This window comes from Colobus angolensis, unplaced genomic scaffold (genome assembly GCF_000951035.1).
Source record: "Colobus angolensis palliatus isolate OR3802 unplaced genomic scaffold, Cang.pa_1.0 Scaffold135, whole genome shotgun sequence".
NCBI lineage: Eukaryota > Metazoa > Chordata > Mammalia > Primates > Cercopithecidae > Colobus > Colobus angolensis.
The window spans coordinates 1335414-1360910 of record NW_012114433.1 but is presented as its reverse complement, the minus strand read 5'-3'; the positions used below and the strand labels follow the sequence as shown (position 1 = coordinate 1360910).

General features: G+C 42.3%; 1 protein-coding gene across 2 annotated transcripts in view; it reads right to left on the bottom strand.

Moving 5' to 3' along the window:
* The window catches only part of ATP9B (ATPase, class II, type 9B), a 290892-nt gene that overhangs the window by 59424 nt on the left and 205971 nt on the right, over window positions 1–25497 (bottom strand). For both annotated transcript variants that reach the window (XM_011934361.1, XM_011934362.1), the window contains exons 14-15: window positions 9127–9239; window positions 5633–5881 (exon numbers count right to left, since the gene is read on the bottom strand). In XM_011934361.1, the coding sequence (XP_011789751.1) occupies window positions 5633–5881; window positions 9127–9239 (362 nt within the window). The remainder of the gene's footprint in view (window positions 1–5632; window positions 5882–9126; window positions 9240–25497) is intronic.

The window sequence follows — 25497 nt, the reverse complement described above, 5'->3', positions numbered from 1 at the left end:
TAATACAGTATTTTTAAAACTTCAAATACAATTTTCTTTGGGAAAAATCTCTAGTCTAGGTTTCTCAGACTTATGATAGAAAAACACTTCTTTTTCAATGCATAATCACATGACATATTTGAGAATTTCCAGAATGCCATGACAGAAAAAACAATGCATTCAACCCTTTCTTGGTAGGAATAACAGGGGCTTGCTTCCTCCTACAGAGCAGTTGCTTGTGACCTGTGTTTGTCTCACAGCCCACTCTAGAATGCTAAAAAGACAGCAACTGATAAACCTTACAAGTCTCAACTCATCATCGTGTCGGTCGAGATGCCCAGATTTGCTTATGCCTCTTCGCTCAGATTTTCTATTACTAAATAAATACATCTGACACATACACACATCCTAATTGTGAAAGTGGTTCTGAGTTTAGCTACAGAGATTTTACGTATCTATCAGTCAACACAATCTATGGACTACAACAGGGCTGACAACTAAAGGAAGCTTAACGACCGTGCCCACTGACAGAATGGGGCAGGCAGTGGCATGCTGGCAGGGAGGAGGAGTGGAGCTCGGGTTTCCACATTTCCCCAAAGCTGAAAAACTCTGTATGATGATGACATTGTATTCTGGAGCTTTTCAGAAATCTAATACTTCAACTGATCCCATTTTTCACGGACTTTGCCAATTATTTTCTGAAAAGAGAGAAGTGACAATGTGATTCACAGGAAGGAACTTAAGTTCTTCATCATCATTTCACATTTGCACCAAAAAGGCAAATACCATCTAAACTTTGGGACACGGCCTTGCTAAACGATAGGAAACCAGCTCCTACTTAAACTTCCAATAATATGGCTTTAAGGACCAGTATTCCTAGAGATGTGTTTTACTCCCCTCCTCCGCCTTGACCAGTAGCTCCCCGCACCATCTTTCCACACAGTCAAGGTTCGCTCAGCAGGTGACGCTCGTGAGCCCCTGAAAAGAAGGCGGATGTGGCGTAAGGAAGATAAAGCCTGCTGTGCAAAACCTGCAATACACACGGAGAGAGATACCCACCCAGAAGACACATGGGAATCCTGCGAGCCAATGGGCAGCTGGGGACCCCCGGCCGGGGGTGAGGGCAGCCAAGGGATGTCAAGCTAGGGACGAGCACAGAAGGAGCAAACGGGCGAGTGCTGGGACGCACCTGCGCACAAGCTTGGCACAGCTTTATTGAACAAAATGCTTTGAACAATTATAAAAGTAATGGAGTGACTACAGAAATTTCAAGTAGTAATATAACTGCATTCAGGAAAAACTACATGATCCCTTTATGCCAGTTCACAGAAGGCACCACTCAATCCACATGTACCCACCATCATGAACTACTGATGTGTCCGGAAGAGCATCTGGACCGGGCGGTGGTCGAATCCAAGCAGGGAAGCCAAGAACAGCACCTTACGAAGGCGCATGAGCAGACCGATCTGAACACTGTGCATGGGGATCACTGGAGGGAAGGTGGCAGGCACACGGAGTTACTCAGAGAGGTCTTGGGAACAGAAGGCATTACGTGTTTGACAGCAAAAGCCTGACACGAGGGAAGGCTGCATGGCTGCATGTAAGTGTGCCCGGTCATACCGGGGACAGAGATTCTCACGAAAGGCTCGATGAAACACAGAAGCTCCGGTGATGGTGACCGCGTGGTGACAGAGGAACGTGTACTGGCTGTGATGCAGGGCCGTGCCATCACAGTGGCATCACTGACACTTATCTAGAGACAGGAAGGCAGCAGGAGTGTGGAGAGAGATGGAAAGCCAACCTGTGATCCGCAGAGTCTGAGGGGAGATAAGTGATCCATGTTCTCAACTTCCCATGTTTATAAAAACCACTTTCATCGTTTCGGCTACTTTTTCACCATCCTTTAGGTTCTTACATGGCTAATGATGTGTCATAATTACTAAATTGGTATAGTTTGTTTAGAGTAAGTTAGTATCTTGACTAAACAACAAAAAGAAAAACGCCTATGTAACTAAAGCTTTAAATAAGTAAGCTTGTTTTCCGAAAAGTCTAGCCGTGGCTTATACTTTGTCAAATACCATAAATCTGCTGGCGCATTTAGGCTTTCTTCTTCCTGAGGTCACTGTATCAGGGGATGTTTATATCTGTCCCCCGGACAGCTTCAGCTGAGCCCACTAAGAGTCACCACCACAAAAAGTGTACAGAAAATCCAAAACATTGGTGGAGGAGGGCCTCACATCCTCACATTCACCCTAGTTTATCAAACTTCAGTTACATACGCATTTTTCTTTTTGTTGTTTAGTCAAGATACTAACTTACTCTAACCAAACTATACCAATTTAGTAATTATGACATGTCATTAGCCATGTAAGAACCTAAAGGATGGTGAAAAAGTAGCCAAAACGATGAAAGTGGTTTTTTTAAACATGGGAAGTTGAGAATATGGATCATTCACCTCAAGTCCTAAAAGTAAGTCAAAGGGAAAGATTTATAAAATGCAATGGTTCTCAATTGTGGGGTGTAACCTTTTAGATTTTCAAAATGGAGAAATGTCCAGCCCCAGCCCAGCATTTCTTTTTTTGTTTTTTATTTTATTTATATATATATATTTTTTGAGACTGAGTCTTGTTCTGTCACCCGGGCTTGAGTGTAGTGGCATCATCTTGGCTCACTGCAACCTCAGCCTTCTGGGTTCAAGCAATTCTCCTGTCCCAGCCTTCCAAATAGCTGGGATTACAGGAGCCTGCCACCACACCCGGCTAATTTTTTGTATTTTTGGTAGAGACGGGGTTTCGCCATGTTGGCCAGGCTGGCCTCAAACTTCTGACCTTAGGTGATCCACTTGCCTCGGCCTCCCAAAGTGCTGGGATGACAGGCATGAGCCACCACGCCCGGCCCCAGTCCAGCATTTCTGTAATAGGGGTGCTAGTGTGCATACATAAAAAGTTAAAGTATTTTAAAAAAGAAGAAAACCCCTAGAAGTCTACCTGATATACAGACAAGTTTAAAAACCACTTGCTTATGTGTATATCTTTCCTTCCCAGGAAAGTGGTTCCCACATCTGCACACAGACATGAGAAGTGCCTTCAGGACACAAGATCTAGTCCTGCGATCCTGGAAGCCTGTGCCTCGTCAGGACACGGTCACAGCGAACTCTCATGGAAAAAAGAGGAATGACATTACTGGTTGTTTCCTGAGCCATAAAGTGGTAGAATTCTTCTGCTTCCAGAAGCCTAGACAAGAGACTCCTGCTTCGAGGCAATTTTAAAGTAAAAGTCGCTTGCCACCCTTGATCAGCTCTGCAGACAGCATAGCTCCTCCTCAATTATCAACACACATTTATTCTGTTCTGTCTTCTTTGGGCTACAAATCGGTTCTAGTTATTACTCATAAGGCAATTTTCCAAACATTCTAAACTCATAGTTGTATATTCTGACTTCTTACTTAATTTTAATCAGCAAAATGACGATGCCCTTCCCAGCGCTGGAAACGCCGTACCATGCATGATCAGGTGCACATACGCCAGCTCCACTTCCTCATGGTGGCCACAGTCTGTCCCTATTCTCACCTTTTCACGGCAAGGACTTGAGTCTCTGCTGCAAGATGTATTATCACCAGAGAAAGAGGCTCTCTCACGCCTCTCTACTCTTCTTCCTGTCTCTTCTCCACACGCCTCCGTCTGTCTGGCCCAGCTGCTGATCAGCAACAGAGGGGTTTTAGGCTTATATTTCCACTGTCTGTGGAATTAGAATTGAGCACCTTTCATATCCATACACTCAGAAATTGAACGAGTATCCTAACACTTTCTAAGATACAAATTTTAGTTTTTTAACCTATGAATTTGTTTTGTCTTTGTTTAGAATCTTAATTTTCTACTCATTCAATAGTCATGGAACCTACACTCACTCTGCATCTTCTTTTGTTTAAATAGCTTTATGGAAACACTATTCACCCATTTAAAATGTACAATTTAATTGATCTTAGCATATTCACAGAGTTGTGTAACCAACATGATAATCTATTTTAAAACATTTTCATCCTCCTACGAGAAACCTTCTCCCTGCTGAAGGTCACTCCTCAGCCCTTGACCTTTTACCTGCTGGGGATCACTCCACAACCCCTGACCTTGTACCTGCTAGAGATCACTCCCCCACCCCTGACTTCTACCTGCCGGGGATCACTCTTCCACCCTTGACCTTCTGCCTGCCGGAGATCACTCCTCAGACCCTGGTACCTGCTGCTCTGCTGTCTCCATGGGTCTGTCTGCTCTGGACGTGTCATGGCAATGAAATCACATAGGTCTGCTGGTTGCCTTCTGCACCTGCCTTCTTTCACTGAGCAAAAGGTTTCAAAGGTGCTTCGACGCCGTCACAGACGCAGCTCCTTCCTGCCATTTGTGATTGGATGATGCTCCATGTGTGTGAACAGACCCCATTTTATTGATTGATTGATAGCTGACAGACATTTGGGCTGCCTCCACTTCCCGGCTCTAACACTGCTGTGAACATTAACATACCGGTCTTTGTTCTCATGTCTTTTGGGTGTACAACAAGGAGTGGAATTGTGGGGCATATGGTAATTCCATGTTTCATTGTTTCAGGAACACCCAGACTGTTCTCTAGAGTGGCCGCACCCTGTTCCAATCCCACCCGCAATGCACGAAGGTTCCAATTCCTCTCAGCAGGACGAAGGTTCTGCGTCCTCTCAGCACTTGCTATGGTCTGTCTTTTTGATTCCTGTTATCCTGGTGGGTGTGAAGTTGCATCTTGTCTCTCGGCTGAGATTCTATTCCATTATGGGGGGGGATGATGGCGCTCTTTTGTAATAAACTCGTCAACCAGAACCACCAGACTCCTCTCTTAAAAACATTAGACCTGATTTTTGTCTTTTTATTTTCACTGAAGGTACCCCCACCGCCAATTATTTACGTATATGACACAGTTTACAAAGTATCAGAAGATACTAGTTTGTTTACATGCTTCCGTGGTTGGCTTGACTACTTTACGGAACTATCTCAAGAACCTTGAAGGGACAAAGTGTATATAAAACTGTATATAAAATATACTAAGACATTAATTAAATTTGATGATTTTACTGATCTAAAAATCAAAGAATGATGTAAAGTTAGAAATAACTAATTTACCATGTTTAAGATCTTACCATTTCTGTAAGTTTTGGAAATTTACATTCTGATTTTCTTTTGAAATAAATGCCCTGTATCGAAAATCTGGCAAAATATGTGTAAATATGGAAACCTGATGATTCAATTTGGACACGGAATCCAAAAAACTGGATGATGTAGCCATCCGAGTCCCAAACTTCAACAGTTTTATAACATGCAGCTTTGACATAAATTAGTTTATGGAATCAGTAAACCTCGCTGGCATTTCTCATGCTGTTCCCTGTGACCAGCCCTGGGTGTTCTGGGATGTGCGGAGTCGTGCCGGCCGCACGTCTGCATCTGCAAGGCCCAGGCTACGTCAGAGGCTACATGCCGGAATGAGTGGGGCAGTTTCCAAACGACAGCTAAAACATACCTTAAAGCTACAGCACACTGCTCCTCTACATTCCCCACCCCAGAAAGAATGAATCCCCATGACTTCTGAGTCCAAATGGAACGCACAAGCTCCCACGGTTTTGTGCTCTGACTGACCTCATCGGGGCTGGAAGCCTGGTAGGTGCGGTTCTCATCACTGAAGTCTTGGTCAGCCTCTGCGAACTCAGTCTCCCCAGTAACGCCAGCCCGAGACTCATACACAGGGGTCACGTTGTGACACAGCACGATGGCTTTCACGGCTTCATGGATTCGACTGCTGACACTTTTCCTAACCTTGGGAGCTGAAGATTGGGCTTTTCTTGGTGGAGTTGAACCAGTATTGTTTCCACCAGCTTGAGACTGCATCTTTAGAATATGAAACGTCACATAATTAAAGATAGAGCAAAGAGATCTAGTTAACATGGTATTATATGATTTTTATAAGCGAAGTAGCTAGAAGTAAGCAGCCTCATTGGATTCTAATTATCTCCTAGAAAGCACTGATGAATGAGTTATTTTTTTTAAGCCTAGTACTATGAAGCACTTCGATACATCCAGATTGTCAAATACACCAAAATATTCACTATACTACTTAAAAATCTGATAATTTGTTTTTACTGTATTCATTTCAACAACGGCACTGATTTGCTACGTCATTAACCCCTATTTATTCATGACTTCTAAAAGCAGAGTCAGTTAAAGAACAAAATGAAATGGTATACTTACAACTGCTTTCAGCTTTCTTTAAATAGTGTTGTACATAAAATTGTATAAAGCTAAAAGCAGGACAAAATTTTTAAGAATCTTCCTTTAACACCATAAATTAATCCTGCTTTCAATAGTCTCAGTTTAGACAGTCCAGTTTTGTGGATAATAACAACCAAACACAATTGGAAGTTGCATTCAGAGGAAAAATGACTCCAAGTCACATCTTAGAATTCTGCTCTCTTAAAATACAATCCTAAATTGCATTCAGAGGAAAAACGACTCCAAGTCACATCTTAGAATTCTGCTCTCTCAAAGCAAGTCCTCATTTAGGGCTTATGTCTGTGCCTGGCTCTCCTCAGCCTCAGCCGTGTTTAAGAGGTTTCACGGCACCACTGAAGTGATAACTTTTTATTATTCACCTCCTATGTGGTGGAGGGTGTCAGAGGACACTCCCCCTGACCCACACAGGACATCAAACATTTCTTCAGTTAACTTCGGAGTAACTCATGACAATCCTCCTTAGAAACCAAGACTCTCACGTTTGGACGGAGTGCACAGATCCAATGAACTGTGAATCTCCTGCCCATCAAATTACAGTGGTGCCGAATCAAGGGTTTAACTTTCTGCTCAGCTGGTGCTGCCTTTCAGTGAGGACCCAGCCCATCTGTGCCTGCTCACGCTGCTGCGGGACAGCAAACTCAGCTAGCTCCCTCCTTCCAAACTACATGATGTTTGCTGATGCCTGTACAATTTAATTTCACACAAATTCCATGAAAGATTATGCCCTCTATCACCAAATGCCTCCAGTGGGGAAATATAATCAGGTTATAAAAGATTTGTGTTGCATGGCAGTGGACCTACTAGACTCCTGTCATCTTAGTAATAAAACAGAATATCAATAGAGAATCACATCAATTTCACATAAGAAGTACTGTCTGTTCAGCTAACAGAAGCTTTCAGCAAAAACGATTTTTAAAAGTTCTCTTAGGTGGAAGCACAATATTTACTGTGTTTATATAATGATGCTTTATCTTTTCTGCTTTTAATTTTTCCTAATAACTTATTTGAAGCTATTAAAATTACATTCACAGATAATAATTTTTAAAAAGTGGATCTCATCTGGTACTATTTCAATGTAGAAATAGATTCCTGGGTGAAACTGTACTTCTTCTCCTTTTAAGATTTTTCTTCTATTAATAAATATCCTAGGTTACAAATACTCTGTATCTAAATGAATTACATCCAAAATAATAAGGTGTTTGGCTGTGTATACATGTTTGTTTGCTTATGTGTGTGGATAAACATTTTATATGCTAAATACATACACATATGAGACTTCTTCCATTTGACAGCATGCCAACAGTAAAGCTTATGCCAGACTGGTAGCAAGTATACAAGAAAGAGAAGGTTTTCAAAAACCTGAATACAATGCTGACCACTGAACGCTACTCTGGAGTTGTCAAAAGTAGAAACGCTGCAATGGGAAAGTGTCACTTAGTCTAGTCTCTGCAAAAATCAAGTTTGAAACAAATTACTGTTTGTTTCAAAAAGTCTCCTAGACTCCACAGCTGACATGGCTGAGTGGCCTCTGCAAGTCTGGGCAGTGGTGCCGTGCAACGCTGGGAACTGTCACCCCCCAAGGCGAGCTGTGTACACTTTTGAACCTGATAGGCCTTAGCTCATTATTATGTGTATTACTATATTCAAAATAAAACAACAAACAAGCAGAAAAAGGGCCTCAGGAGGTGTAAATTCCTGACGCACACTGCAGCCTTGTCTGCTAGTCTCTTAAATTGATTCTTTCAGATCTCCAGGTTTGATGACACTGAATCAGTGACTTCTAATTATGACAGGCACACAAAAAAGAATGCAAATGAATGACAAGGAAACACTCCCGGGGCCAGGGCTGTGCTCCATGTGGTGGCTCTGAGGTGCCTACTGCCGGAATGCGGTTGTTAGGATGACTTGGGGCCAGGGATAGACTGTACACAACCCACTGCCTATAAAATCTCCGGCAAGTGCTACAGCCTCTAGACTAAATCCTGCTTTAAAAGCAAATACAGGTTGAGTATCCCTGATCCAAAAATCTAAAATCGGAAATGTTCCAAAACTCAAAGCTTTTTGAACGCCATGGATGCTCAAAAGGATGTTCAGATAAGGGATTAGAGGTGTTCAACCAGTAAGGATAATGCAAATATTCCAAATCTGAAAAAAATCCAGAATCCAAAACACTTCTGGTCCTAAGCATTTTAAATAAGGGATACTCAACCTCTAATTCCTGTTCTCAGAACTTCAGAGAGCTTTGGCCCCAATGAAAGGCAGAGTTCTTATCTATTAGGGGCACATAATAAATATTTACAGGTGAAAGAATCTGGTATTTGAGCTTCATGTCATAATATAATAATAATGAAGAACACCTCCAGATGAAACATCACCACCTGGGCACTGATAACAGGAAGGTGAGTGACAGATACGAGGTTCCTAACACTACAGTGTCTACTTTCATCCACTGAAAAGGCAAAAAAAGAATTTACCTTTAAAACTATGAGAACGTTTTATTATAGAGAAAAACAGGACTGTTAGAAAACATATTGGTGTAGTATCCTACTGAATATTCTTCAAATACAATGTTTACTGAATAATTTTTTACAAATAACTCACTAGTAAAATGTAATATGAATAAATGACTTAAGCACACTATGCCTTCTACGATTTCACTTATGTAGAAATGCTCATCAAAGACGATTTCCTGATTCATATATTCGAATGGATGACTGAAGTAGCAGGATGTTAAGACCACCAAGAAGTGTGCTAATTTACAGATGGGAACACACGAGGCTCGGGTGGACTCATGGCACGGGATGTGTGTGGAAGCAGATCCCATATAGGAGGAACCCACTTACCTGTGAGTAGGAGTCCCTGACATGGCTCTGGATCTCATCCATTGTGTCGGCTCCATAGGACACGGTGCCCAGGTGGAGCCGCTTAAACATCATTTCATTCTGGGTGAGGGTTCCTAGGATAAAGGGGACAACAGCAAACACATTAATGCAGAAGGTCTGGGGGAAGGCCCAGCTTTCCTACCGCACACACTGCACACCCATGTGCTGAAGCAGCTGGGATGCCCACCGTATAATACAAAGTAGCATTAAGATTGTTACTTGCTACTATTTTCATTTTAACAGGAAGAACAAGATATTTTCTCCCTAGCATGTCAGGGTACTCTTATAACATTTTTGTGGGGTGTTTTTTATTTTTTTTTGAGACTGGGTCTCACTGTGTTGTGCAGGCTGGAGTGCAGTGGCATTACCACAGTTCACTGCAGCCTCCACCTCTTGAGCTCAACTGATCCTCCTGCCTCAGCCTCCCGAATAGCTGGGACTACAGGTGCACGACACCACACCCAGCTAATTTTTTTGTTTTTTATAGAGGCAGGGACTCCCTACGTTGCCCAGCCTAGTCTCAAGCGATCCTTCTGTCTTGGCCTCCTAAAGTGTTACGATTACAGACGTGGGCCACTGCGCACCCAGCCTCTAACAACGTTTAATAATGGGAAGGGCTCCAGTTATATGAAGAAAGTCCAGTCATTGCCTTTCAGCTCAGAGCTGTTATTTGGAACAAATGCAACTTTTGCCTGTTCTGAAAGAGGTAGGCATAAAACTAGAAAACTGAGCCACCACCTTTATAATTACAATATAGAACACTGCCTGAAAAAGACATCAACGTGCCCCAAATGAGGGTGTCCATTAACTTTTTTAAAAAACCTATTTCAAAAAATTAGGTCTTTTTAGCTGAACAGAAACGGGTATTTCAGATGTGTTTAATCCTTAGCATGTATGGGCATCCCTTGGAATGACAGACCGGAGGTCTGTGAAACTAAGGACGGCTTTTCTTTAGTATTTTCCAAATACTGGGTTACCTGAATGTGCTTCCCCAACGGCTGCTCCTCAGTGGACCAAGGCAGAAGGACCACAGTGCTTACTTAGGAGGACTGCCAGAAAAGTTGGGCCATGTATTAGGTGACAAAGAGATCTCACTTAACCTACAAATACACATACTACATATGCATGTTTTATTTATTTGGCTTTATAGAAGCACAGTAGCACAGAGAAGCTGAAATACCCTCTGGATATATATGTAGCGAGCTGCCATGCGTGGTGCTTCCACCTTGCCCCAGAGGTGGGCGAGGTGGTGTCTGTACTTAGATCACAATGTGCTGTGATGCTGCGTGGTGCTTTTCACCTTGTCCCTTGTCCGGGGGAGGAGTGGATTCTGCATTTGTTTCACAACATGTTGCAATGTGGTGCTTTCACCTTGTCCCTTGTCCTGGGAGTGGGACGGGGGGTTCTGTACTTATTTCACAGCACATCCAAGAAGGGTTATCCATAGATACTGACGACGTTATAAATCTGAGTATGAACAATGACACAGCCAATCGATTGCAATAAAAGTTGGACTTTTCACATGGTTGCAAAACATCCATAAAAATATTCACTCATTTTTATGTTCTTTGGCATGCGTGGTACTGGAATATAACCCAAACCATTTTCATGTCTATGGTACCCTCTAATGGCATGAGGACTAGAGCACAGAGTTAATCCCAAGACATCAGTTAGGATCACAGCACAATAGATCACCTGGCTCAGAGCCTTCCATCAGGACACAGCACTTACTTTAAAAGAGAAGGAAAATACAGCTTACAATTACTATTTTAGAGATTGTTTTGATTAATTCTCTTAAGAGAGATATAATAAAGTTTTAGAAATTCCAAATAGCAGCTAACTATCTACCTGAGATACCTGTCAGTTTTATGGATTTTGCCTTCCACAACATTTTATGAAGCACCTTTAAACTGGCTGTGCTCTGTGTACCTTGAAAAAATGTCTCCAAGTTTCATAAATCTAAGTGGAAACAAAATCATCAAAATTACATGAGAGGTAGTTTAAACCTTTTTATTTTGTCATGCTACCCTTGTTAAATAAGTATAATTAACTTAAAAATACTAGGCTATATTAAATAATGCAGTTAGCAGTAATTTGGTCTCTGAATAACATAATGAAGTTCTACAAGTGCTTTATATTTTTGTTTGTTTTCTGAGACAGAGTCTCACTCTGTTGCCCAGGCTGGAATGCAGTGGCACGATCTCGGCTCACTGCAACCTCTGCCTCCCGGGGTTCAAGTGATTCTCCTGCCTCAGTCTCCCCAGTAGCTGGGATTACAGACGTGCACCACCACGCCTGGCTAAATTTTGTATTTTTAGTAGAGCTGGGGTTTCACCATGTTGGCCAGGCTGGTCTGGAACTCCTGACCTCAGGTGATCTGTCCGCCTTGGCCTCCCAAACTGCTGGGATAACAGGCGTGAGTCACCACACCTGGCCTATGAGTGCTTTAAATAGCAAAAATGTGAGATGAAAAATGATAGTTATATCATTGCCAACAGTTAAAAGATAATGAAACCTTCCATTAATTCATATTAGGGTAACTACAAAGTTTACCTCTATTATGTGTGCCTAAGTAAGCAGCTCTCTGAAAAATTATTTAACAAATGTGCTAAATTAAAAACATGTTATTTAGCAGATTGAAATAACAAAATTATTTCCTTTAGACTTTTTCTTCTTACACTGAGTGTGAAGCATGATAATTTAGGGTGGGGAATTGTAATGAGGCATAAATCCTATGCAATTTGTAAACAGGACTATGATTAATGCCACTTTTTTAAACCCAACTTTTTTATTACGAACAATTTCATATGTAAAGTTAAAAGAATATTATAATGAACACCTGTATAGCTCTTACCAAGAATGAACAATTATTTCTTTAGGATTTTAAACAACTTCATGCAAGTAAGCAAAGAACCCTAAAGAAAGAAATAGCATTTCATTTTCCATCCAGTCCACGCTCGGCATGTTTGTTGGGCGGCTGTGACAGGCTCTGGGTGTGGAGTCAGCTGCAAGTGCAGAAGTTCCACTGGGATGCGAGGTGCTGTTGTCCACGGCCCCCCAGCCCCTGGCTCAAGTCTCAGTGTCCTTACAAACAGGTTTGTGTCCTCACCGCAACCCACATGCAACCCACAGCCCAACCTCACTCTCCCTCAACAGCCTACACCTCTCTGTCCCTCAGCACCCGCTGAGACATCCGAAAGGGGCCTGTCTGGCCCCTCTGGCCTCTCCCGACGGATACCTTCACCGAGAAGGGCAAGACCTCCCACTCAGCCTCCTCACTGTGCAAGCACTGCAGCGTGGTCCAAGGATGACATGAGGGCACCCAGGTGACACGCCTGACCCAATCAGTCCTGGATAAATGGGAGCTGCTCTTCTGCAGCCACTATCACCACCACCATCCTTTCCTCACTTTCTGGATTCAAACACCTCCCAAACGTTCTCATCCTCTTAATCCCACCTCAGACATGGAGTGAGCCCCTCCTGAAGCGCCTTCACTCTGCCCTCTCACCGCGCGTCCTGACTGCAGCCTCTTCCGTGGCTTCCTGAGCTCAGCTCCAACGTTCTTTAACCTATCTTCCCAGCAATGCTATTTCCGAAGACAAACACCTCCTCATTCTAGTGCACTGCTTTTAGTGACCACCCGTGCCTTGCCACTGCTTACAAATGTAAGCATCTACTCCTAAGATGGAGACAAGGCTCTGCACAGCCCGGCCTACAGCTGCTCCTCGTGGCCCCAGCACAGGGCACCGGAGAGCTGCCAGTGTGCAGCAGGAGCTACAGTTCTGCAGACAGTGATTCCCACATTCCCATAAATATCAAGTTAACTGAGAATTTGTGTATTCTCATGAAAAGGCATCACTACCCACTGAGCTTGGGAGTAGATAACCCTGGGTCCAAATCCTACTGTAACCTGCAGGCCTCAGAACTTTGTAAGAGTTGATTTAAGCTCTCCAAGCCTCAGTTTATTCACCCGTAAAATATGGAATACACCTCATTTGTTGCATGGATACTGAAAAAAATGAGTAAGACAATGCACAAAGTGCCCCAAACACAAAGAGGGTGAGGGCTCCGTTCCTAAAGAACCCCACAGCCTAATGGGGAGAGAGACTGCAAGAGATCATGCTACTGAGGCACTAAAGCAGGGTCTGCGAGGTGCAGTCACAGGAGACCGCAGAGAGGGGGTAGGGACTGCTCCCAGGAGTGGTGGCATCTGACCTGTGACTTGAAGAATATGAATTTACTAGTGGTTTCCACAAGAGAAGCGCTCCAGGAAGAGGGAGCTGTATGTTCTTGGCTCACACATGGGTCTGGGAGCAAAGACAAATGCCTGTGAATGGAAAAGACACACTCAAGAGAAGGGGCTGGAGCGCGAGGAGTGGGTGATGGGCTCTCTGGGTCCCATTAAGGGAGCACAGCAAAGCAGAGTCTCCTGTCCACCAAGAGGGCATACAGAGCCAGGCTTCATTCTGGATGGGCCCCATCCAGGTAACAGTTAACTGAGGCATTATTCTAAGGACAGAGTGGTGGGGGTCAAACGTAGGGGAGAGAGCTGGTATCAAGGTCTAAGTGAAGGATGATGTGGCAGCAGGCATCAAGATAGAAAGGAAGAGGCAAATGCATGAAATCTTCAGAAGCCTAGAAAAGAACATCAACTGGACTTGGGAACTGAATGTGGAGCTCTGGATCCGAGACCTCGAAGAGCAGCTCAGGCTGACTGCCTCGCTCAGGGAGGCCGGCCCTCAACAAGAAACAGGAATTAAGAAAGTAGATAGCTTTGGGAGAAGGGGAGAAGACACAGATGGTTGAGTCTGAAGTAACTATGGGACAGCCACTCTGCCTCTTGCGAAGGAGGAATGTCTTTCCTCATACTGATGTTCTGTTCCCATATCCTCTTTGGTGCAACGCCATTTTCTAGGTTCTGTATCCATTGACATATCCCCCAATACCACACAGTCTTGATGACTGCAGCTTATTTAAGTCTTGAAATCTGGTAATGAGTCCTTCAACTTTCGTCTTTGTCAAAATCACTTTAGCTATCCTGCTCCTTTGCCTTAAAAACAAATTCAGAAATAATCTTATCTACAAAACAAATCTTGATAGAAACTGAATTAAACCTGAATATCGAAAAGAGAAGTGACATTTTTAGTGTGTGGAGACTTTCCGGTCCATGAGCAAACTCACCCTGTTTATTTCGTCCTGTTTTGGTTCCTTTCATGAGTGTTACGTAGTTTTCAGCCCACAAGTCCCACACATTTTATATTAGATTCACAGCAAAGTACTGCTCTTTTTTCAAGGAATTATAAACGACACTGAACTTTTCATTTCAGCTGGCACATATTCACTGCAAGTGTGGATACACAATTGGTTTCTGCATGTGGTCAGTCTACCCTTGACCTTGCCAAACTCACCGCTTCACAGAATTTTTTGCACATTCCTTGGATTTTCTAGGTAGATAATTATGCCATCTGCAGAGACGGACAGTTTTCTTTCTTTAATTTTAACTTGATTTCTTCCTTTCTGATATCCATGCCTTGTATTCCCCTTTCTTACCGTACTGCACTATTGAGAGTGCTGGAGTGCTGGGCAAGCACCCGTGCTTCCTTCCTGACCTGGGGAAAGCATGCGTCTCCATCACATGGAGTGACGCCTCAGCCTCAGGTCTTTAAGATTCTCTGCAGCAAGCTGAGGATGTTCCCCTCTAGTCCTTGTTTTCTGAGTCTTCTTCCTAAATCATGTACGAGGGCTACATGTCAGATGCTTTTCTGCATCCTTTCCTGCTCTTTATACCCACGCCCGTTCCGTTAAGGTCATTGCGGTGTTTCCTTCCTAATTACAGATCAGGCTAGCATTAGATATAATTACTGCACGACAGTGTAGAGTCTTATCAAGGCGAAACGTGAAATTCTGAGTCCCTGAGTAGCTATTTTATCTCCTTAAACCAAACATTTAAAGTGCAACAAATTTCTCTATTAAGAAGAGAATTTTTGACCTGGAAAGTACAAACTCCTACATCTAAATATAGTATAACTAAGCTACAGGACAAGCTACGGTCCTAATGGACACCCACATAGATCGTCATGAAATTCCACATCTCACTTGTCTCACTAAAAAGTAGATGTATTACCAAAAAACCCATAACATATAAAATGTGTATTTAATATTTACTGAGTGCCTCGTAACGTGCAATGAGAACGGTGGGCCGCGTCTGGCTGGTCCCTGTGGGGTCTGGGTCGTCTCTGTCTCCTCTCTGGGTAGTCTCTATGTCTTCTCTCTGGGTCGTCTGTCTTCTCCATGGGTCATTCCTCTCTCGGTCTCTAGCTGCTGAGCATGCATCTCCCCCACTGCAGTGGAATCTCCAGGAAGGCAGTGTCTGTATTATCCCAACTCTATCCCCAGAACCTGACTCCTAAATAGCAGCCAAAAGAGTTGCTGATTTAAATTTTTAAAAAAGAAGTATGATAATGAGCCTAATTTTCAAAACCAGGATACTGGAAGGTATATAGAAGACTGCTGTAAACAGAAATCAAACACCTGCACTACTGTTTCTGCCCTGGATGAAAATATTTGCTGTGTGGAATCCAAAGTTGGAAATACTATACAAAAATCCGGAAGATACCTTTTATATTTAGTTTCTTGTCCTTAAAAATAATTGAGATGTATTTGAAAAATCTGTTTTTTACCTTGTTACTGATGTTGCAAAGTGTAGCTAGTGTACGATGCTCACCACACATTTGGGAACATGCAGATAAATTTAAAGCCACATAAGATCTTTAGGAAAAAAACATACAATTTATAGTAACTGATTTTTGAAACTATGTGCTATTAAGTTATTAACACCTGTCTCACTCCTTCTGGGCTGCTATGACATGATGGCTCATCCCTGTCACTCCAGCACTTCGGGAGGCCAAGATAGGAGGATGACTTGAGCCCAGGAGTTCAAGACCAGCCTGAGCAACAGAGTAAGACTCGATCTCTATCAAGAATACAAAAATTAGCTGGGCATGGCAGCACACACCTGTAGTCTCAGCTACTAGTGAGGCTGAGGCAGGAAGATCGACTGAGCTCAGGAGTTTGAGGCTGCAGTGAGCTGTGATCACGACACTGCACTCCAGCCTGAGTCACAGAGCAAGACCGAGAACCTGTCTTTAAAAAAAAAAAAAAACCCATAAACCCTGTGGTTTATAAACAACAAACGTTTACTTCGCATAGCTCTGGCAGCTGGGAAATGCAAGATGAGGCACCAGGAGATTTGGTGTCTGATGAGGGCCCACATCATGGTGGAGCCCTCTCGCAGCATCCTCAGGGAGTGGGAGAGGGAATGTGCCTCCCTAAGACCTTGCTTATAGGGGAACTGACCCCATTCACGGGGCTCTGCCCATGACCCAGTCACCTCTCTTGATTAGTACCAGGCCATCATATGGGACTTGGTTTCAACACAGGGATTTTAGAGAGAGATGAACATTCAGACCACGTGATACCTGAGTATAATGCATCTGCTGTCAGAAACAACAGGCAACATCACTGCATTGTGAAGAAAGCTGTTCTAATGACACATATAAAAATTTAAAAAGAAAACGGGAGCAGAGGCTTGGCATACGTGGAATTTGCCGTGTGTGAAAATTATTCTTTAAACATCACGTACATTCTGCCCTCAGACGTGACATAATACCCCCTTTCACTTACACAGTGGGCCAAAAAGGAATGAGAAAAACTGTAGACAGTAAAAGACTAAAGTTTTCTGGATATGAAACTTTATAATAGATTTTAAATAACATAGTTTTCTTAGAGGAAATCAATGAGTAAGATGGTTATAAACATAATTATATGCCAATTTCACTTTGCTAGACCAATGTATTTCCAATGCTTTAGTAGGGCAGTTGATTTGAACAGTGAAATGTTGATTTTGGGTGTCTAATGGTCAAAATTTCCACTTTTCTGGTAATAATACCATTTCAACATGTGGAATACACACTAGAAACCCCTCATGGTAGGTGGGGCATCAACCTTGCTGTGTGTCTGTGTGTGTGTGTGTGCTTGCACGCATGGATGCACACACATGCCTGTAGCTGGAATAAAACCAAAACCAACAGAAAATGTCATTTCTGTATGTAAATTTGAGAGATATGAAATGCAAGGAACTTAAATCCAAGAATGTATGCTTTTTCACCCCTTCTATATTTTCAAAAGGAAATGTTAAATTACCTTAAGAAGACAAACAGTCTCCTGAAAGCCCCGTGGCCATCGCTCCTTTTTGGCAACACAGACCTGGGGCAGCTCTTTCATCTGAGCCCCCACCTCACTCCTTCTCTTGGTGCTGCTGAAACTAATCTGAGCCATATCATTTCAACCATGGGCACATCAGTATCATTTGTGAAAGAAAGACACTTTAAACAGAACCGAAATATTATCACAACAGAAAGCCACAACAACTCCTCCATGTCAAACAGAAGTCATGGTTCTAATTTCCAGGTGTCTCATGTGTCATAGTTTTTATACTGCTTGTCAGAAGTATGGATCCAAGAAAGGTCTCTTGAGCCTCTTTTACTCTACAGCTTTCTCCTTCATCTCTTTCTTCCTTGAAATTGATTTGTCAAAGAACCTGGACTGACGGTTTCAGTTCCCACAATCTGCACTTGGCCACTGGCCATTTCTCCTGTGCCTGTGGGCCCTGTGTTTCCTGTGAGCCACGGCTGGGCAAAGCTGGTGAGGTGAGGTTCTGTGGACACTGTCCCAGTGCGGGGAGTGTCCTTCCGTCAGGAAGCAGGGTGTCTGGTCACTGCCTCCTCTGAGGTAAAGAGCCGCCCACAATAGACTCCTAGCCCATAAATTCATCCTGGGTTGAAAGTGGCATATAGTTGAGGCACATATCATTGACTCTGGGGCATCTTTTTCTGGAGAAGAAAACCCTGGCATTTCTTTTTTTTTCTTTTTTTTTTTTTTTTGAGACAGAGTCTCGCTCTGTCGCCCGCGCTGGAGTGCAGAGGCCGGATCTCAGCTCACTGCAAGCTCCGCCTCCCGGGTTTAGGCCATTCTCCTGCCTCAGCCTCCCGAGTAGCTGGGACTACAGGCGCCCGCCGCCTCGCCCGGCTAGTTTTTTGTATTTTTTAGTAGAGACGGGGTTTCACTGTGTTAGCCAGGATGGTCTCGATCTCCTGACCTCATGATCCGCCCGTCTCGGCCTCCCAAAGTGCTGGGATTACAGGCTTGAGCCACCGTGCCCGGCCAACCCTGGCATTTCTAAATGCAATAAATCCACATGGACAACAGATGTTTTCCAAAAACAAAGTGACATCATTTATAATCACTCCATTCACAGACTCTTTCTAGTCAGTAAATCTGGGATTTTAAACCACTATTTTAATCCAGTGCTTTAGTTAGATGTCCTTTTTCAGCTTGGTGGTAGCATTTCAAGTGCTGAGATTCCCAACTTCAGCTATGCTATTATACTTTGCTTCTTACTGCTGCTTGGGGAAAACTGAGAGGAATTCTACATGTACGCAAAGACGCCTTGAAATACTGGAGACCAGATAGCTATCACAGAAACATACTAGGTGATGCTAAAATACTGAATATAATATCTGTGCATTTATGCATCTAATGGTTGAAAATAATTTAAAAGATAACTGAAACTTAGGTTTGAACTATTTCTCCTTTTGAGTTATGTTTATAAAGCTTTGTATCTCGGTAGATACCCAAAAGTCTATTCCGTTACTTAAATGGAGCCAGGGAGAATGAAATGGAGAATTGTCTTAGTCCATTTTCTGTTGCTATAACCAAATACCTGAGACTGGGTAATTAATTTTAAAAAGGAATTTATTTCTTACAGTTCTGGAGGCTGGAAAGTCCAAGGCTGAGGTGCTGCATCTGGTCAGGGCCTTTCTGCTGATGGGGACTCTCTGTGGAGTCCCGAGGCACTGCCGGCTGCCCCACGATGGGAGCAGGCTCATGAGGGCCAAACTGGCTTTCCTAACACTCTTGCGACAACTAACACTCCATGAAAACCCACTGATCCATTCACCCATTAATCCATGAGTAGATTCGCTCATTCATGAGAGCAGATCCCTCAAGATCCCTCACGACCCACTTGCCTCTTACAGGCCCCACCTCTTTATAGTGTCACACTGGGAATGACATTTCAGTAGGAGTTTGGAGGGGGCAAACATTCAAACTGTACAACAAATTTAGAATACTTTCTCAAAGCTGAGTAATTAAAAAATACTATAATTTTAGTGCTTGTATTTAGGTCTATGATCCATTTTGAGTTAGCTTTTGGGTACAAGTGGGATCATTATCCAACTTCATTTTTTGCATGGGATATCTAGTTGCCCAGCACCATCTGTTGAAAAGACTATTCTTTCTCCATAGAATTATCTTGGCATCTTTGTTGAAAACTCAATGACCGTAAGTGTCTGGATTTATTTATGGCCTCTCACTTCTAGTCCATCAATCTATGTGTCTATCCTTATGCCCGCACCACATACCACATTGTCCTGATTACTGTAGCTTTGTATTAGGGTTTGAAACCAGGAGCTGCTGCCAGGTGCAATGGTTCATGCTTATAATCCCAGAACTTTGGGTGCTGAGGCACGAGGATCAGTTAAGCCCAGGAGGTCAAGGCTTCAGTGACCCACAACTGCACCACTGCACTCCAGCCTGGGTGACAGAGCAAGACTCTGTTTCAAAAACAAAACAAAACAAACCCCCAACCTCACATCTTTCGCCCACCCCCCACTGCACAGCCCACATTCCTCAGAAGCATAAGTCTTTTTTTTTTTTTTTAAGAAGCAATCAGGAGCTGCAAGTCCTCTAACTTTGTTTTTCAAGATTGCTGTAGCCATGCTGAATCCCTAGTATCTCTATGTGAATTTCAGAATCAGCTTGCCAATTTATGCAAAGGTAGCTGGGATTTTAATAGGTATTACATAAAACCTATAGATCAAAGAGACCAGAATTGTTGCCAACTGAACACAATGAAATATTTTTTGATGCACTGTAAATACAATTGTTTTCTTAATTCTATCTCTGGATAGTTCATTGTTAGCATACAGAAATACAATTTCATTCCTGTGTGTTGATCTTGTGTCTTACGATCTTACCAAACCCCTTTATTAATAGAGGGCTGGCTGACTCCTGAGGATTTCCTACGGACACGACCACGTCACACACACAGAGAGCTCTGCTCTCCTTTACAAGGTGGATGCCGCCTTCTTCCTCTTGCCTGACTGTATTGGCTAGAGCCTTGAATGCTCACAGCACCATTAGTTGTAATAGGCAAAAAGTAGAAACAACCCATGTCCATCACCTTATGAATGGGTAAAAAAAAGTGTGGTGTATCCACACGATGGAATATTATTTGGCAATAAACAGAATGAGGCACTGATACACGCTACAATATGCGTGAACCTGTAAGAGCATATGCCGGTGAAGGAGGCCGGCAGGGACTGCATACGTCTGACTCATTTACGTGGAACGCCCAGGACAGGCAAGTCCTTGGAGACAGAAAGTAACCAGGGGCTGCCTCGGGCCACGGGAGGTGGAAGGGGAAGGATGGGGAGTGCCAAAGTTGCTTTCTGGGGTGATGAGAATGTTTTAAAGTTAGATTATGGTGAGAGTTGAATACGAGAATGATGTATCCTGACAGGTGATCATTTAAATCAAACAAACACGTGGTATTACTAGCTATGCATCTTCTAAAATGTTTCTGTTGCTAATCAATCATGTTATCAGTAGCTTAAAACTGATATATTCAAATAAATGACTAACATCTTTCACCAAATGAACGATAAAGTTTTTGGGTTTGTTATTCTGTCCATGTGAATAAATGTAATCACACCTTATTCGGTTAAAGAAACTGCAATACTTATGCAGACATTCCTTCAGGTGAGTAGCACGTGTACTTTCTTCACATACGAAGATGAAGCCCAAAAACATTTTTTAAATCTCGATGATTTTTTTATTTCATTACTTGCTAATTTCGGACTTTCCTTCCTCTCTTGCGCAGTAGTAGATAACGCAGTCTGTAATACAAATTATTTCTCAAATCTTACCTCAAATGCTCTCCATGATTTCAAACACTGATGATTTCTACAACTTTTGTCATTTTAATACGACAGAAATTAATATGCCCCGAAATTGGAAGCTCTGAAAAAGGGAGGAACGAATGCAGCCAGAGAGTAAGAGTGCCGTCACCTCAAAGAGAATCATGGCAGACTCGGTTATGGTATGCAGCTATATAGACAGAAAATGTCTTTTGACAAAAGGTTTCCAATTTCTTAAAAAAAAAAAAAAAGCTGCAGCTCTTTAATGAAAAAGAGTTTTTTTGGGACTATAATGAGCAGAGCAGGCAGAGAGGAAATTAATTTCTAGGGAAAAAGTCCTGCAGGCATCATTCACAGAGTGGCAACAGATGTGATCCATGACTGAGCGGAGGAGACAGTGTCTGAGACACAGCTGCAGAGGTTTCAGACCAGATACTCCTGAATTGTAATTGGCCTCACCCCTAAACTCTACCACACCTTTACCAATCTTTAAAGTATGCTTTGACTTTTGAAATTATTTGACACTTTTTAAAGTGAAGCCAAATGTATTCAAAGTCAATGATACTGTTTAAAGTGAAGTCAATATTATATTTAAAGTCAAATACAGTCTCTGTGAATCAGGCTTTCTCTAAACATTAAGATTCTCAGTACTGTACGCATCAGTTAAGTATTTGCATGTGTTAATATCTCAACTGGCCCAAACACTCCCAAAATGTTAATTACAGCACTCATATCCAAGGACACACATTAGTAAAAACTGTACCAGTATGGCTACTCATGTTTGTTGCAACTGAATACCCGGTTATTAGCATCATGCATAAGAGACTATAGTTGCCCTTTGGTTTAAAAAACATTTCCAAGTCTTACCTGTGAGATCTGCTTGCCTTGTATGCACTCGCCAGCACACATGTCGTGCTTGGCTGCCCTTACAAACTGGGAAAACAGCTTTCCCCATCATGGTGATGCCGTCTTGTGAAACTTACATGTGATTCAATTGTGAACACCAGGGCATTTTGGGTAATGGATGCTATAATTAAAATGTGAGTCCTACAAACCTGTTGTTTTAGTGGGTGTTTTTAGTAACGGCTTTGTTCTACATGAAGGTAAAACCTCCCTAACAAAGGAATTAATGTATTGCTTTAATAGGCTGCACCCTGAGTTAAGTTTTAAAATTTACGAGTTCTCTGCAGCATTGTTCTTTAAACAATGGCATTGTCAAATGCAACCAGTGAGAAGATGAAAGTTCTCCCAGCAGATTAAGTACAAATTATCTGTCCTCCTGTTTCAGCATCATTTGTTCATTCATCAGCCAGCGTCGAGTATTTCTGGTCAGTGTCAATATGCTCTGCATCCTTGCAGCTCACAGATGTCTACGCCTGTCGAATGAACTGCTTTATGTTTCACGCACTGGTGGCCGCAGATGTGTCACTATAGCAACATCATTAATTTCAGATCTTACCGGAAATGTGCACTCCAATCAAACCTAATTATACCACATTGCTTTCTTGTCCACAAGAAGGAAACTATAATGCAATTATTGGGATACTTCATTTTCTATTCTGCCCTGGCAAATGAGAGAACCACTGTGATGGACGCTTCTTATCCAAAAGCTTATTGATGAAGCACAGACCCCATTTACAATCATGCAAAGGACCACCTTCCAATTATGTTAGTAACATAAGGCTCCTGAGACAACAGTTCACTCTCCATCACTTCAGCTGAAACTCAAGGCACTTGGAAGATATCTGCAAATTGCCTTATGCCTCAACATGCTTCCTCTGATACCGAGAACCAGAACGCTTTATAATATCAAACAACCATCCACAGTTACAGAACCTCTGTGCTGTGACTGAGGCCCCCAAGGTGACTGCAAAAGCCTGTCTGACTTCTGATTTACACACTTAAGGGCAGAGCAAAAGAGCAGAAGTATTTATATGACTAAAATACAGAACACAAAATAGAAAGATCTTAATTATTTAAGTTCCTGGAATAAAACAACCGATTAGCAGTAAATACCAGGGCACTAAAGGTCTCACAAAGGCAAGGGGGGCATAACCAGCTGTTTTCAGATTTGAGAGTGATTTGTATTTCTCTGTTGGTCTGGGTGCCCCTGTTATCTAGAGCTGTGTAACAAACTAGCACAAAATTTTAGTGACTGACGACACATTTCTTTTGCTCAGAAGGGTTAAAGGATTTGCCTAACATCACACACAGCTGGGGGGCACCAAGACTCAATCCCAGATCTGATTCCAAAGCTCTTTCCACTTGAGGATATGAAGTACATAGGAAACTAGATAGGAAACTACAGGCACAACTCAGAGACAGCGGAAGGGCTTGTTCCAGACCTGGGCAATCAAGTGAATACCACAACAAAGTGAGCCACATGAATTTTTGCATTTCCCAGTTCACAGAAAAGTGATGTTTACACTATAGTAAGTCTATTACGTGTGCAACTAGTAGTATGTCTAAAAAACAATGTATATACCGTAATTTAAAAATATTTTAAAAACGTGTTAACAATCATCTGAGTCTTCAGCAATTTTCAATCTTTTTGCTGGCAGAGGGTCTTGTCTTAATGTTGATGGCTGTTGACTGATCAGGGTGGTGGTTGCCGAAGTTTGGACTGGCTGTGGCAATTCCTCAAATAAGACAACAATGAAATTTGCAACATGAACGGACTCTTCCTTTCACGGAAGATTTCTGCGTAGCATGCAATGTTGTTGGATAGCACTGTACTCACAGAACTTCATTTGAAACTGAAGTTGATGCTCTCAGACCCTGCCAGTGCTTTATCAGCTTAGCTTACGGAATCTTCTAAATCCTTGGATTTTAAAGTCACTTTAACAACCTTCACAGCATCTTCTCCAGGAGCGGATTCCATTTCAAGAAACTACTTTCTTTGCTCATCCGTAAGAAGCAAGTCCTCATCTGTTTGAGTTTCATCCTGAGGTTGCCACAATTCAGTCATCTTCAGGCTCCACTCCTAATTCTCTCGCTATTTTCACCACACCTGCAGCTCTTTCCTCTGCGGAGGTCTTGAAACCTTCCAATAGCCATCCGTGAGGGTTGGTTGGAATCAATTTCTTCCAAACCTGTATGAATGTTGACCTCCTCCCACGAACTACATATGTTCTTAATGGCATCTGGAATTGTGAATCCTTTCCAGAAAGTTTTCCATTTGATTTGGCCAGATCCATCAGTAGACCCATTAGTAGAGACAGAGTTTCACCACGTTGGTGAGGCTGGTCTCAAACTCCCCGTCTCAGGTGACCCACCCGCCTCAGCCTCCCAAAGTGCTGGGGTTACTGGTGTGAGCCACTGCACCCGGCCCCAGAAGATTTTTTAAAAAACTACTCTAATGGTTTTAGGATAGCTAAAACTGTTTCTTCTGAGTCATTTTTAACAGCTTACATTTTTTTCTGAGAATTTTTCTATTATTCAGCTTTTTAGATTTACTGATTATAAAATATTGTCATTCTCCTAAAATTTCTTTTAAATATCAGATATATCTGTATCTATGTCCCTCTTCTCTTTTGTAATATGTATTCATGCCTTCTCTTACTGTTTTTTTTTTTTTTTTTTTGGATATGGAGTTTCACTCTTGTTGCCCAGGCTGGCATGCAATGGCACAATCTCACCTCACCAGGATCTCCGCCTCCCAAGTTCAAGTAATTCTCCTGCCTCAGCCTCCCAAGTAGCTGAGACTACAGGCATGTGCCACCACACCCTGCTAACTTTAGTAGAGATGGGGTTTCTCCACGTTGGTCAGGCTGGTTTTGAACTCCTGACCTCAGGTGATCCACCCACCTCAGCCTCCCAAAGTGCTGGGATTACAGGTGTGAGCCACTGCACCCGGCCCACCTTTTCTTACTTTTCAAAGATCAGAATTTTGAAAGTGTGTTTATTTTGCTGTCTTTTCAAAAGACTGACGGGCCGTATTAATCCGTGATGGTTTTATCAAGTCACCGCTTTCTGTTGGTATCTTCTTTCCTTGTATTTTCTTTGAATTTATTTTACTATTCTTAAGTTGGCTATTTAGATAACTTTTAGGCTTGTTTTTCTATTTAAAAAAATGAAGGAAACTTCCTATAAAACCTTGATTTTGTACATTCTATGGGTTTTGATATAAAGTGATTATATTATTATTTAGTTCTAGGCATTTTTAATCTGTATTATTTTTGGATCTATGCTATTTAAAAGTATATACTTCAATTTCTAAAAATGAGAGATTTAAAAACTTATTTCTTTGTTATTAACTTCTAACTCTTATCTTGTTTTTTTTTTTTTTTTTTTT